Source organism: Aphelocoma coerulescens, chromosome 2 (assembly GCF_041296385.1).
Source record: "Aphelocoma coerulescens isolate FSJ_1873_10779 chromosome 2, UR_Acoe_1.0, whole genome shotgun sequence".
Taxonomy (NCBI): Eukaryota; Metazoa; Chordata; class Aves; order Passeriformes; family Corvidae; genus Aphelocoma; species Aphelocoma coerulescens.
The window spans coordinates 132,453,220-132,465,882 of record NC_091015.1 but is presented as its reverse complement, the minus strand read 5'-3'; the positions used below and the strand labels follow the sequence as shown (position 1 = coordinate 132,465,882).

Below are 12,663 nucleotides of genomic sequence, written 5' to 3'. Positions count from 1 at the left end.
AGACTTTTTACTTGTCTACAGAAATAACCCTGATTTTTATACCACAAAACTTCTTCAGGTAAGAAGAAGAACTAAAGCCTCTTGTGCGTGTTTTGATCATGTACCTGTGCAAATAAATATTTCCTCTGTTCTCGGGTGTTTTCAAAGTACAAGCACTTTATGCCTCTGAGGATCTTTATTTTCTATTTTGTACAGAGAACATGGGAAAAGCATCCTCTTCTGTTCAGACTGTTCAGTTCTGCCAGTGTTAGCTGGCTGTGCCCCAGAGAGGCACTCTGTGCCACGCAGTTAATCCAGCAGAAGGTCTTGCTGGAGTACCTGTGTGATTTCATCTTCTTTTCTCAGTAACCAGGAAACTAAACTAACTCAGATTTTGTGATCTTCCATCTCTCCACTTTCACAAGTGCTATTCTTGTGAAATAAATCTGGCCATCAGTAATGCTCCCTCCTTGCTGGACAGCACCCTGAAAATAATAATGATGTGTAAAAGACATAAAACGCAAATGTGAAAAGAAACATTGAAACATTATTAATGCTCCCTAAATTTGAATATTCTAATTAATAGCTGTATCTGCCTTGATAAAGAATTCACAAGACACAGGGCTTACATGGCTGAACTATGGTACCTCATGAAATCCTATGATGCATTTAAGACACGCAATACCATGGTACTCAAAGAAATCTGTGGTTGAAATTTAATTCAAACAAAATGCTGTGAATAAACACTTTGGTGTTGTTATACCTCTATGACAAAAATCAGTAAAAACCCTCCTTCGTTTTCTACAAGCTCTTAGCGTGTGGCAAGCAAAGACAGCACACAGAATTGGCAGGATATAAGTCACAGAATATGCACTCTTTTGCAACAAACATATTTAGGCTGAAAATGTGTGACTTACCCCATAATTTTAAGGCTTTGTCTGTCATCCTGAAGTAAGACTGGGGGTTGGAACTAGATGATATTTAGGGTCCCTTTCAACCCAAACCATTCTATGATTCTCTAAGAGTCTTCCTTGTAAATTCACTCGAAATCAACATCGTGCTAACATTAATAACTTCTGTATTTACTTAAAAAATAGCAATTTGTGTCCTGAAAACAGCACACATATGGAAGCAGTTACTGCCTGGAAAATCTATGCTAACTTCATAATAATGTATTTCAGTTTCCTGAAAGGTGTTTATGTAATGTTAATTAGAGATCAAAGATAATCTGAGGGACAACACTGGTTATGTTATTTAGGGCTATACTGTCTCAGACTGAAAATTAAAGTGTCCTTAAAGAACTAATTTCAACTAATCAGACGGAAAGTACGCAGAGCTGATAAGAACCTTAGAACACACTTATAGTTTGACCATATAGGATTGAAATTTACACTGTTTATATTGTGAAAGTAAGAATATGATTTTTTTCCCCTAAAAAACATGGCATATTTTTGATGAACTGAATATTAGATTGATTAGAATAAAAATCCATCCTACCTGAGAATGGAAAACAAATTCATTATTAGTAGAAAAGAAGCAAAAATAATTTTGAAAAAATATTGGGAGAGGGAAATCCTGACACCAGTGAAGCTGGTGGAGTTCTATCAGTAACTCAAATGCACTGCTGATTTAATGTAAGCAGGCCAAATGTGAGTAAACTGTCAAAGAATGCAGAAGAAAACCTGACATGTCTTAATTACTGGGAAAAAAAGGCTGAGTATGTTATTTTACTTTGAACTACCATGTGCTTATTATATCTTGAATTATTGCATGCATACATTATCAAATCATACTGAGAATGCTTGTGAAATTTTTATTTGAAAAAAAGGGGGAAAAACAGCCGAAAAAAGCTCCTAAGACACAGCAGCTGATCCAGGGTCCTCCTCATGTGTCCATATGTTCTTTTGGCTATCCATAAGACAAGGTGGGATTACAGTTCTGCAAAAGAACGAGGTGCATTTGTTAACTTCACAGCTCAGGGTGAAATGGCCATCAGTCCACATCTATAAAACTTCTTGCTTCTAGAACTAGTTCAAACAGATGAAAATCCTCCATACAAACCACTTATTCTTTCCAAATGGGTTCCTCCAAAGCTGTGCCATTGCCTATAAATAACCACTATCATGTGAAATCTAAACCTTTCTGCCAGTAAGCAAGCACTTAGAAGAACAATGTATTATGCAAAATTAAATCATATGAATCATTTTGCAAAATCTGATTTTTAAGTGGGTACAGGCACTTCATATATTATTCAAAGAACAGAAACGTTCCCTTACCTATCATGCTATATTTAGGAATTTTTTTATGATGGAGAAATAAAAGAGATGAAAGGATGGGAAAAAAAAAAAAAAGCAGTTGAAGAGAGACAAAGGGAGGCTTAGTCCTTAAAAAAAAAAAAAAAAGTTTATTTCTAAGTGTCCCAGCTAATGTGATGTACATAGCTATAGACCACTAGATCATGTCATTAATTACTCCTTTTCTCCCTTAAAGTCCAATTCCTGGAGCTGTATGGTTTGCAGGAACCTAATTTTTTACCTTAACAAAAATTACATGGTTTTACCTCTCCATCTTGCAAAAAATCCCACCTCTCCACACTCTAAAAATGAACCACAGTGGTTCAAATGCAAATACAAACTCCCCAGTGTATTGCATTTGATGGATTATGCATTTTGAAAAAAACCTATCTTTCTGTGTTTGGTTTTCAAGCATCTGGCCAAGTTGGGTGTTCAAGGCCAGGCTGTACTGACCAGTGCCCAGCCTCCCACAGGAGCAGCCACAGAAGCCGGATCTGGCCCTGGTGACTCCACAGCCCCTTCAGTGCCGCTCCCCCTGTATAAAGGCACAGCCTGTAGGGACGGGTGGGCGGGAGAAGGGGATATAGGGAACTGAGGAGTGACACAGAACCACAGAATATCCTGAGTTGGAAGGGATCATCATAGTCCAACTCCTGTCGCTGTGCAGAACCATCCCCAAGAGTCACCATGTGGCTGAGAGTGTTGTCGAAACACTCCTTGAACTCTGTCAGGCTGGTGCTGTGACCACTTCCCTGGGGAGCCTGTTCCAGTGCCCCGCTGCCCTCTGGGTGAAGAACCTTTTCCCAATATCTGACCTAAACTTCTCCTGACACAACCTCATGCCATTCCCTCGGGGATGGCATCTTATGACACAGGGGTACTGAGTCAAACCCCCACTTCCCACCTTTCTGGCCTGGGGGTTCCCGGACCCCTTGGGTCTCACCCAAGCAGTGCTGCGCCTCGGGTACTGTACCCAGTTTTGGGCCCCTCAATTCAGGAAGGACACTGAAGTGCTGGAGCAAGTCCAGAGAAGAGCAATGGAGTGGCTTAAGAGTCTGGAGCACAAATCTGAGAAGCAGCTGAGGGAGCTGGGGGTGTTTAGTCCCCTGGGAGAAAAGGAGGCTCAGGGGCGACATTATGACTCTGTACAGCTCCCTCAAAGGAGGTTGTAGCCGGATGAGGCTCCCAGTCAACCAGCGACAGGATGAGAGGACATAGTCTTAAGCTGCACTAGAGGAGGTTCAGGTTGGACATTAGAAAGAGTTTCTTCACAGAAAGGGTGACTAGAAGATACTGGAATGGGCTGACCAGAGAGGTGGTGAAGTCACCGTCCTTGGAAGTGTTTAAGGAAAGACTGGACATGGCACTTCGTGCCACGGTCTAGTTGACGGGGTGGTGTTGTGTCACAGGTTGGACTCGATGATCTATCAGGCCTTTTCCAGCCTAATCCCTTCCGTGATTTTGTGACTCTGAAGGGAGCGAAGGGAGGGAAGGAGGGCGGCGCCGCCCCCGGCCCCAGCGAAGGCGCGAGGGGGAGGGGGCAGGGCGCATGCGCGCGGTGCGCGGCGCCCGCCGAGCCGCCCCTGCCTGGTGCGCGCGGACGGGGGAGAGTGTGGGCAGCGGTGACGTGATGACGCTGCTCTGCGCGTGTCGCCAGCCGCGCGACCCACGCACGGTCCGCCGGGCTCGTGCCTGCTCCTCCAGCCGGGCCGCCGCGCGCGGGCGGGGCGGAGGCGCCATCCCTCCTCCTCCTCCTTCTATCCGTTCTCCTCCTCCTCCTTCTCCTCCTCCCCCTCCTCCCCGGGTCCCCTCTCCGACGGCCCGGCCCCTTCCCCTCGACAGAGCGGCGCCTCCTCCTCCTCCTCCCGCTCCCGGCTGTGCCGGACAATAGGGGCAAGCGCGGCGCGTGTCTCCCTCAGCGCGGCCCCCGGCCCTCCATGCGCGGCGCCGGGCAGCGGGGCTGACAGCGGCTCCCGCCGGCGGTAGCGCGCCTGAGGCAGGGAGCAGCGGCGGCCGCGGGCTGCGGGCCGGGACTTGCCGCCCCGGGCGCTGACAGAGCCGTCCCGCTCCGCCGCCTCCCCCTCGCTCCCGCCGGCGGCTCCCGCCGGGCTTTGGCGGCGGCGAAGCACAAAGGCGCGGGGCCCGGCGCGGCCCGGCCCGGCCCCCCGGGGGGCGCGGGGGCGGCGAGGAGGCGCCGGGCCCCCGCGGGGCTTCGCCGCCCGTCCTTTCCCGCTGCGGCGAGCCCTGCGCGGGCAGGTGCGGCGGGCGAGGCCGCTGCCCCGCGGCGGGCCGGCGCACGGAGGCTTCGTCAATGGAAGTATGTTACCAGCTGCCCGTGCTGCCGCTGGACAGGCCGGTGCCGCAGCACGTCCTCAGCCGCAGAGGGGCCATCAGCTTCAGCTCCAGCTCCGCGCTCTTCGGCTGCCCCAACCCCCGGCAGCTCTCGCAGGTAGGCACTGCCGCCGGGCCCGCCGCCCTTGTCCGCCTGCCCCGAATACCGGCGGCGGTGGCGAGATAATACAGCATTTAATATTTTTATGACTAGTTATTGCTGGGGTTATCTATTTAGCATCGCTTGCGATGCGAGTGGTGAACTCCTTGGGGTTTATCTCCACAGCCAGTGGGTTGTTTCTCCTGCAGTTTTTAAGCTAGGGTTGTTTTTTAGCTGTTCTTTTTAGCTTGGGCTTTCTTTGAAGGGTGCAAATTTCCTATGGGGTTGCCAAAAGCTGCAGCGACTTTACTGAAATGGTGAACATGCATTGCAGTGTTTTATTTGGGATGCTCTGCTTTTTCTCCCTCCAACTATTGAGACTTGGCAATCTGTCTAGAAGGAGACAAAGATCCTTGGCTTTTTTGTTTCCACGGTATTGTTCCCAGCCCATATTACATCAGTCACAATGTGAACTGTACTGTATTTTGTTTCATCTGATCCTGTTGGAAATACCATTAAAAAGGTCATTATAACTATCAGGACAAAAGGCAGGTTTTTCTTGTGAGCACTGCCCTAAATTTCTGGATGTGCGTTAGTATGGTTTCCCAGCACCCAGTGATAAAATTATATTCTGGCGGAAGTCTCTGGAGAAAATCTGGAATTATGGTGAAAAGCATATGTTTTGGTGGGGAGTCAGCCCGTTTTGGCTTCGAGGGATTTCCTATGTCGAGATTGAAAGATCTGTTTAAGTGCTGTGAAGTATGTTGTCCTTACGGAAGATGTTGTCTCTGCATGTGTAATGGTATTTTTTTGTTCTGCACATTTTTGGTGTATCTTATTAAGTTTTTCTACTTTTTTTCTCATGACTTGCTGCGCTACACATACGTCTGTGTAGAAAGTACAGAGCTACCAGTAGCTTTTGGCTTTGTCCCCTGTTTGGTAGTAGTGAAGCTCTGTGTGTGTGTGAGCATTAGGCACATGTATGTTTGTACAGGAAAAATCAACAAAATACTGTGTTAATGACCAGGAATTTGAATGCATATGGGAATAATTATTAGCAAGCAAATGAAGATGAACATATGTTGACAATGCTCCCTTCCCTGAGTATAAATGTAATAATTGATAAAATCTTTGGTTTTATGGCAAATTAATTTTCCATGTAGCAACCAAGTTAGGATCTTTTCCATTCTTACTGCTTGTTCTGAGCTGTACTTGGTGATGGTGATTTTTCCATATGTATAAGTCGTCCTGAAAGTCCAACCCGATATAGCATGCTTTGTTCTGTGCAGATAAGAGTCTCCCTTGTTTGAAGCATTCGTGGTTTTCTGAAAAGGAATAGGCAGAATTGTCAAGGTGGTATGTTGTATTCCTTTCTGGATGGTCTCCAGAACAGATGATGGATGAAATGTATACAAGCTTACCAAATTAAATATGCTATTGACATTTAAAGTGTTTTGGGATTTTTCCCCCAACTTTCAAGCTTCTCAATGGATTCCTTATTTTCTGACCAATATGCTGCAGGTATATTAGTGAGTTCGAGGAAGAGGTGCTTGAATAACTTGTAAAAAAGGGAAACTATGTGTGCTTGACCAAGTAGTATTCTGTCTGCATAAACTAAGTAACTAAGTTTATGCATTAATAAAAAGGAATTAGGATATTTAAGTGAGGAAGCTTTTGCTGTTATTGGACATCTGATTGGAGTACAGCTTTACCTTTTTTTTTTTCCTTTTCACTGAAGTCCCCTGCAAACAATAGGATGTGAAGAGGTCTACCAGACCTGCAATCACAAGTTGGTGTAAATGATGGACCAAGAAGCATCACCAATGAGATTAGTGATCCTGTGTAACTCCTGAATTTAGCTTCACCTTACAAGTCTCTTGTAAGACTCGGAGTATTCCAGTTTCATTCCTGTTCAAAGAGAGCTGAACCCTTATCAGTTTGTCATTTTCAGTCTTCTGCTCCAGCTGGCTTTGAGCAATAGGAGTAAAACTGGAGATGTGTACCCAAGGAACTGGTATGTACAGCCAGCATTTTACAGCTAATATGCATTTAGCAGATTTTCTTGAAAAATGTAAGGTCTTGAGAATTACATTCCTGGTTAGGGATTAAAAGTGACATGATTGAGTCATATGATGTTTTAGGCTTATCCTTCCAGCACTAAGGTATTTTACATAGGAAACATACATGTGATAAACGCACACTACATTAGATATGCCATTTAATTGTGACAGTCCTAAGCAGGCAAATATTTATCTCTTAATATATTAAGTAAAATTTCTGTTTTGTTAAAGTTTCACTACATGGGTTCAAAATGGGCTGTGTGTTGCTTTTTTGAAGCTTAAATAGAGGTGGTGCTAGAAATGACCTCGAGAATTCTGGTCTAGTCCTCTCAGGCCCAGGAAGGATAAATTGTACTTACAGTGTTATTGGCAGTCTAATCTGTTTGCTTAATCTGTTTTTTAAGATATAGTCTTACGAGATGAGGTGAGTTGACATAACTCATTATTGTTGAAGGTTAAAAGCCTTGACACTGGGCACGTGTTATTACTGCTTCCTCTATGCCATCTCTGATGTTTGTCAGGTGTTTGCTCATTTGGTTCACTAAAACAGCAGAAAACTAACACAAGCAGGAAGCTTGGTAGCTTCCTGCCATCACTTTGAATAAAATAAGCTTAGTGAAGTTTGTCAGAACCAATTTAAAGGAAAAGATGATACCACTAGGCTTTTGAAATTCATAAAAGCCTTAAGTAATAGAAATTACACAATCTCACTAGTCAACTGTTCTTAATAGTGCTTAACTGTTCTTGTTATAAGAGAGTTCTATCTTAATACTGAAATTAAGTCTTCCTTGTGGTAATTTGCACCTTTTACTATACCAAAAAAATGTAGAGAAAGGCATATTCCTTTTTCCTTTTAGTTTTCTTTTATGTATGAATTATTTCCCTATAATCTTCATTTTTGTTAATTTCAAAGTTTTTACAACAAAAATGATAAAGGTGACATCTGAAGGTTACTTGTAATATTTCTTGTTCAAGTCCAGTCAGGTGAAATGCTGCTATTGTATGGGTTTATACAAATGTTTGGTTAATAATTGTCTTTAAATATAAAATAATTTTAAATGCTAGTGTTAAAAGCTGTTTTTAAGGGCATTTGAATGTGTACGTGTTGAAATGACCAGGACATTTCACATTGATGAGATTTGAATTTAGGTTCACTGTGAGATCTGGTGGATGTTAACTAGTACTTTGGGCCATACATTCATGATGTTCATTCCAAATATTACAAAATTATGTTTTTCAAATTAAAGCTGAGTTTTCAGAGAACAATTTTTGGTTTACTGCCTCATGTAATTTTTAACTTGTGTTGTTAATAGTAATAAAAAAGTTTCTTGAACTGTACTTAGTGTGAAAATTCTTAGTCTGCATTTTTATGAATAAGGGTTTATAATGAAAACCACTTCACAAACGTTGCTGCAAGCTACTTTTAGATTGTCCTGCGTTGCACTCCCCCTCACCCCATGTTGAATTGACATAAACATATCACAAATGAGTAAGAAAACTTTGGCCTAACCTGCTATTTTTGACTCATTTCCATCCCTCTACTTTGTAACTGGTTCTGCAGTCTCTTCAGTTCTTCCAAAAATGGCATCAGTGGTATCTAGTAGCAGTGTCTGAATAGAAGTAAAGATCTAGCTTTAGCCTTTCTGTCTTTAAATTATCGAAATTGATGATGATAAAGAAAGTGTCTCCTCATGATGAAATTGCATGAAGAGGGAATGGAACAAATAATAGAAGACTCCATTTGAATCTCAGAAATGTAGGCACTGTCTCCACCTGAAGTACCAAGTACTACTGTGTACCAGGCACTACAATGTACTGCTACCTGGTATTTGATAACCTGGTTCATGATGCTTCTTCATTGCATCTACATTTCATGCACTTAAGCAATGTAGTGTCATACTTGGTGACTCTCAGGGGATATACACTTGAACAATAGACTGTAGATCATGCACGTGGAATCCTAGATTTGACTTGGGGGATGAAGTGGGGGAAAAAGTCACTAAGAGCAACTGGAAATCTACTGCATTTGTTGATTCTTCAGTGAAAGGTGTATACTTCCTCTTTCCCAGCATTAGAAAAGTGCTTAGGCCACCTTTTGCTATGCATTTCTATTTGCTATGTATTTCTTGTTGTCACTGTTTGTCACCTGATGTGATCCAAACATGTTTTGCTCTGCATGTAGCATGGTAAGTTAAAAGATGCAGTTGAGAGGTGTATTTATGTGGTCTGGACATAGACATTGGTCTTTAATCCCATGGTTGCACCTTTTTGCTGAGAGAAGTGTTGGCATGACCTATTTTTCTCTTGCAGCTGCTCATTTCTACTCCTGCTCTTTTTTACTCTTCTGCTCTTAGTTGTGTCAACTTCTTTTTTTCTATTTTTTTTTGATCAGGTTATTTTTCAGCCTTGGCTGACTCACTGTACAGTTTCATAAATGATTGTGACTGTTAGTAAGGAGGAAGCAGCACACCGCAATGCTAGACCAGGAGTAACGAGCAGTGGAGAAGAAGAAGGAATGCCTTATGTTGGCCCTACTATTAAATGCGAAACCTTGCCCTAAGCCCCTTTCTTTCCTCATCCACCATTTTTCATAACTTTTCTTCTATACCTTTCTAATCCTCTTTATCAGTGCTTCTCAGTTGCTGGCTCTTTCAGTAGATTTTTCCTGCCATTTCCTGTATCTCTACTGCATGAATAATTAATGAGTTAAAATAATAAAATAATTTTCATGTTGTCATTCCTAGCCTCTGGAATTAATTCTGTGTTGCTGCTATGCTTGCCATTCCCTTCATCTTGTATTTATTGTGTCTGGTTGCTGAGATTGCATCTATTCATATGAGAGGGAGAGACTGACGCTGACTCTACGCACAGCACAGACAAGCTCTGATTGAGGCTTTCATGCACTACAGTAATTTTATGTGGCAGTTCATTTTTAAAATGCCCGGAGTTTTATGACCAATTAACTTTTTCATATGTTGTAGTGTAAAGCAGCATTGGTACTTTGATTCAGCAAAAAGGTCATAGCAGCTTATTTCATGGCTTATAATTGTCTGTGTAAGATTTGAACAGAAAAATAGTTTAAAGTCCCCATTAATTAGATTGTCTTAAATCACAAAAGTCAATTCTTCTTTGTCCTGATTGCGTAATAGTATGTTTTGTGCTTTGTATGAACCTCAATTTTTAGATGCTATCTTTAAAGAGAAATTGATTTGAAAAGAGAGATTATACCTATGTGCCCAAGTTGTGAAATACTGAATTTTAGCCATAAAACAATTTTACAAGGTCAGCATTAGTATATGAATATTCAGTATTCTATATGAACTAATTATGTAGTAATAGCATGCAAATACAGCTTATTGGAATTTGGATGTTTGTTTCAGCAGCTTTCCTGAAAAAAACCCCTGATTGCTAGGTAAGTCTGTTTTTCTAGGTTGCTTGAGAAAAGCAACAGTGTCCAAACTGGGTTAATTCCAAGTCAATGTGGTAATAAGCTCAGTTTTGAGTTAATAACATATCATAGAAATAACGTAAGTTTTCTGACACGTGTTCTACAGTTTTGGCATGTAGAAAACAATGCTAAGGACATCTGCATTTTGAATCTTTATTTCTTCAGTTCTTTTATTTTTTGCAAAGCCTATGGTGGAAAAAAATGCTGGTAATAGAATGGTGATCTGTTAGAATAGTTCTCTATCATGTTAGTGACCATTAACTTCTTGTTTTCTTGCGTTTCCCTCATCACTCGATATCTGCAACATCCCACTGTTTTTCTGCTAAAATTGTAGATTTCTACATCTACTCAGTAATTTTCTTGCATTGAAGATCTCAGATTCATGACTGCATTTCCAAGTTGTGCCAGGTTATGGCTCAGATATGTGAAACACCTTTTGGATTGGACTGAATCTGTTGTATTTGCTTTTGTTACAAATTTGCTGAACCTGCATGGGAATAATGGGTAGTTTTACAGCTCAAATTAGTTTAGTTGTTTTTTTTTTTTTTTTTTTTTTTTTTTTTTTTTTTTTTTTGGTTCATTTGTTTGCTTGTCCCAGAAGTGTGAAACCAAAGTAACTTGGTTGTCCTTTGCTGTGTAAATTTTTGTTAACATGTATCAGTACCTTCCACATGTGAATTTTACAGATGTGTCTAAGATACAAATTCTTGTATCTTATGGTTGAAGGAATGTAGTGAATTCTATTAGAATATCTTTTCTTTGTAAATGAAGGCATAAAGATGGACATGCTAAAAATTTGAATCTTAATCTCGGTAATCATACTACATAAAGCATTTAGTGCAAATAATTGTGTGCATTCACAGCTGAATGAAATGTTCAGTTCTGCTTGAAAAAAGTTTTTTATATAAGCAAACACAAATATATGGTGTGGGCATGCACATGCATGTAGGGTCTCACAAGAAGCATGTGTCTGGAACCAGGAATTGAACACAGACCTCTCAAGTTCTAGTTCAGAGTTATGCACACAATCTGCACAGGAAACCTTGAAAGAGTTTGAGTTTCATCAGATTTGAAGTTTTCTTCAGTTTGTTCTGATTATGTCATTAACAAGTAACTGCAGTGTAAATAAGCACCCTGTGTAATCCAGCAAGGCAGCCTGCCAAAGGCAAAATATCTTATTATAAAAATGCAGTTCTGGGAAACTAGATTTAGGGGTTAGTTGGAGAGTTGTTTATTTGTGTGTTTGCATCCTGGCTGTATTGTAAGGAATTTGTAGCCAAATATTTTGTTTTCTTTCTAGTTGAAAATAAATTTGTGGCTGTTATCTTGCCTTCCCTGCCCTCCTCTGTGAGAATTTTTTACTTCTGTTACAGCAGCCTGTCTCCTGTTTTCCTCCCACTTCCCCCCTCTTTGTACACCTTTGATATGGCAATCTGATTTATTATCTTCCTGACCACACTCCCACAATAATTATAATTAGAGATTCCTGGAGTCTGCTTTTCATCACAAGGTATAGGGTGAATTCTTTTCTCAGCTCGTAGCTGAAGTTGTGAAAGAGCCAAGATTTGCAGCAGGCCTTCCTCCTCTGCCTGCATGAGCATCAGAAAGAGTATGCAGCGATGAGAATAATAAAGAAAGGTCTGTATTAGCAGAATATTTCACTATTTCTTCCTGTCCTTTCTGCCAGATGAGGTATGTGGAAAGAAAGACACTGTTTCCTTTACCAGTCATAGGGATTTTTTTCCTATTTCTCTCCCCCCATGACAGACATAGCTGGAGGCTACTCTGAGTTATAAAACTGGGTATTTAATATGTGTGAAATGCAGCCTGTTGCTCCCTTCAGGGCAAGGGGTCAATTCTATCCTGAAGGGAAAAAAAAACCCAAAGGAAAATATACAGAAATGTATTCCAAGGCTGTGAGGGAAAAAGTTATAATGGGAACCTTGAGACTTCAGGAGATGGATCAGCCTTGGAACAGAAAGGATTTAGAAACTTTGTGTGAAGTTTCTGTCTGATGTGATGGTTTTTAGTTGTCTTGAGAATGGAGGTACATATGGTGTTAGGTTGATGGCAAGCAAGTGATTGCCTGAGGGACTCAGTTATACATCTAGATCAGAAAAAGTTAACACTCTTACAAAAATTACTTTGAATAGCATAGTTTGGTAGTGGAGGAATTGTAGCTGTCATGGAAGGAGTGGCACTGGCCTGTGTTATGTCTTGCTTTGTGTTTGTAGCTAATACACCCCATGTATTTGATGGTGCAGTTGATGGTATGCTGAGGAGGAGGTTTCATGTTTAGTCAGGCATGAACTTGAACTTCCATTTTCTTAAACTTTCCAGTAAAGTTCATGTGCCACAGTAATCTCCTGAAATGTGTATGTGTGGCAGGGGTGTGAGTCTTATCAGTAGTGCCCTGTCTTCACTTTTGCAATGGTGAAGTCCTGTAACCAG

General features: G+C 41.5%; 1 protein-coding gene across 3 annotated transcripts in view; it reads left to right on the top strand.

Annotated features, from left to right (window-relative positions):
• The first annotated feature begins 4,343 nt into the window (after window positions 1-4,343).
• The window catches only part of PDE7A (phosphodiesterase 7A), a 76,485-nt gene continuing 68,165 nt past the window's right edge, over window positions 4,344-12,663 (top strand). The window contains exon 1 of one of the 3 annotated variants that reach the window (XM_069004865.1): window positions 4,344-4,722. In XM_069004865.1, the coding sequence (XP_068860966.1) occupies window positions 4,585-4,722 (138 nt within the window). In that variant the 5' untranslated portion in view covers window positions 4,344-4,584. The remainder of the gene's footprint in view (window positions 4,723-12,663) is intronic. The other 2 variants (XM_069004863.1, XM_069004862.1) reach the window with 2 other exon arrangements.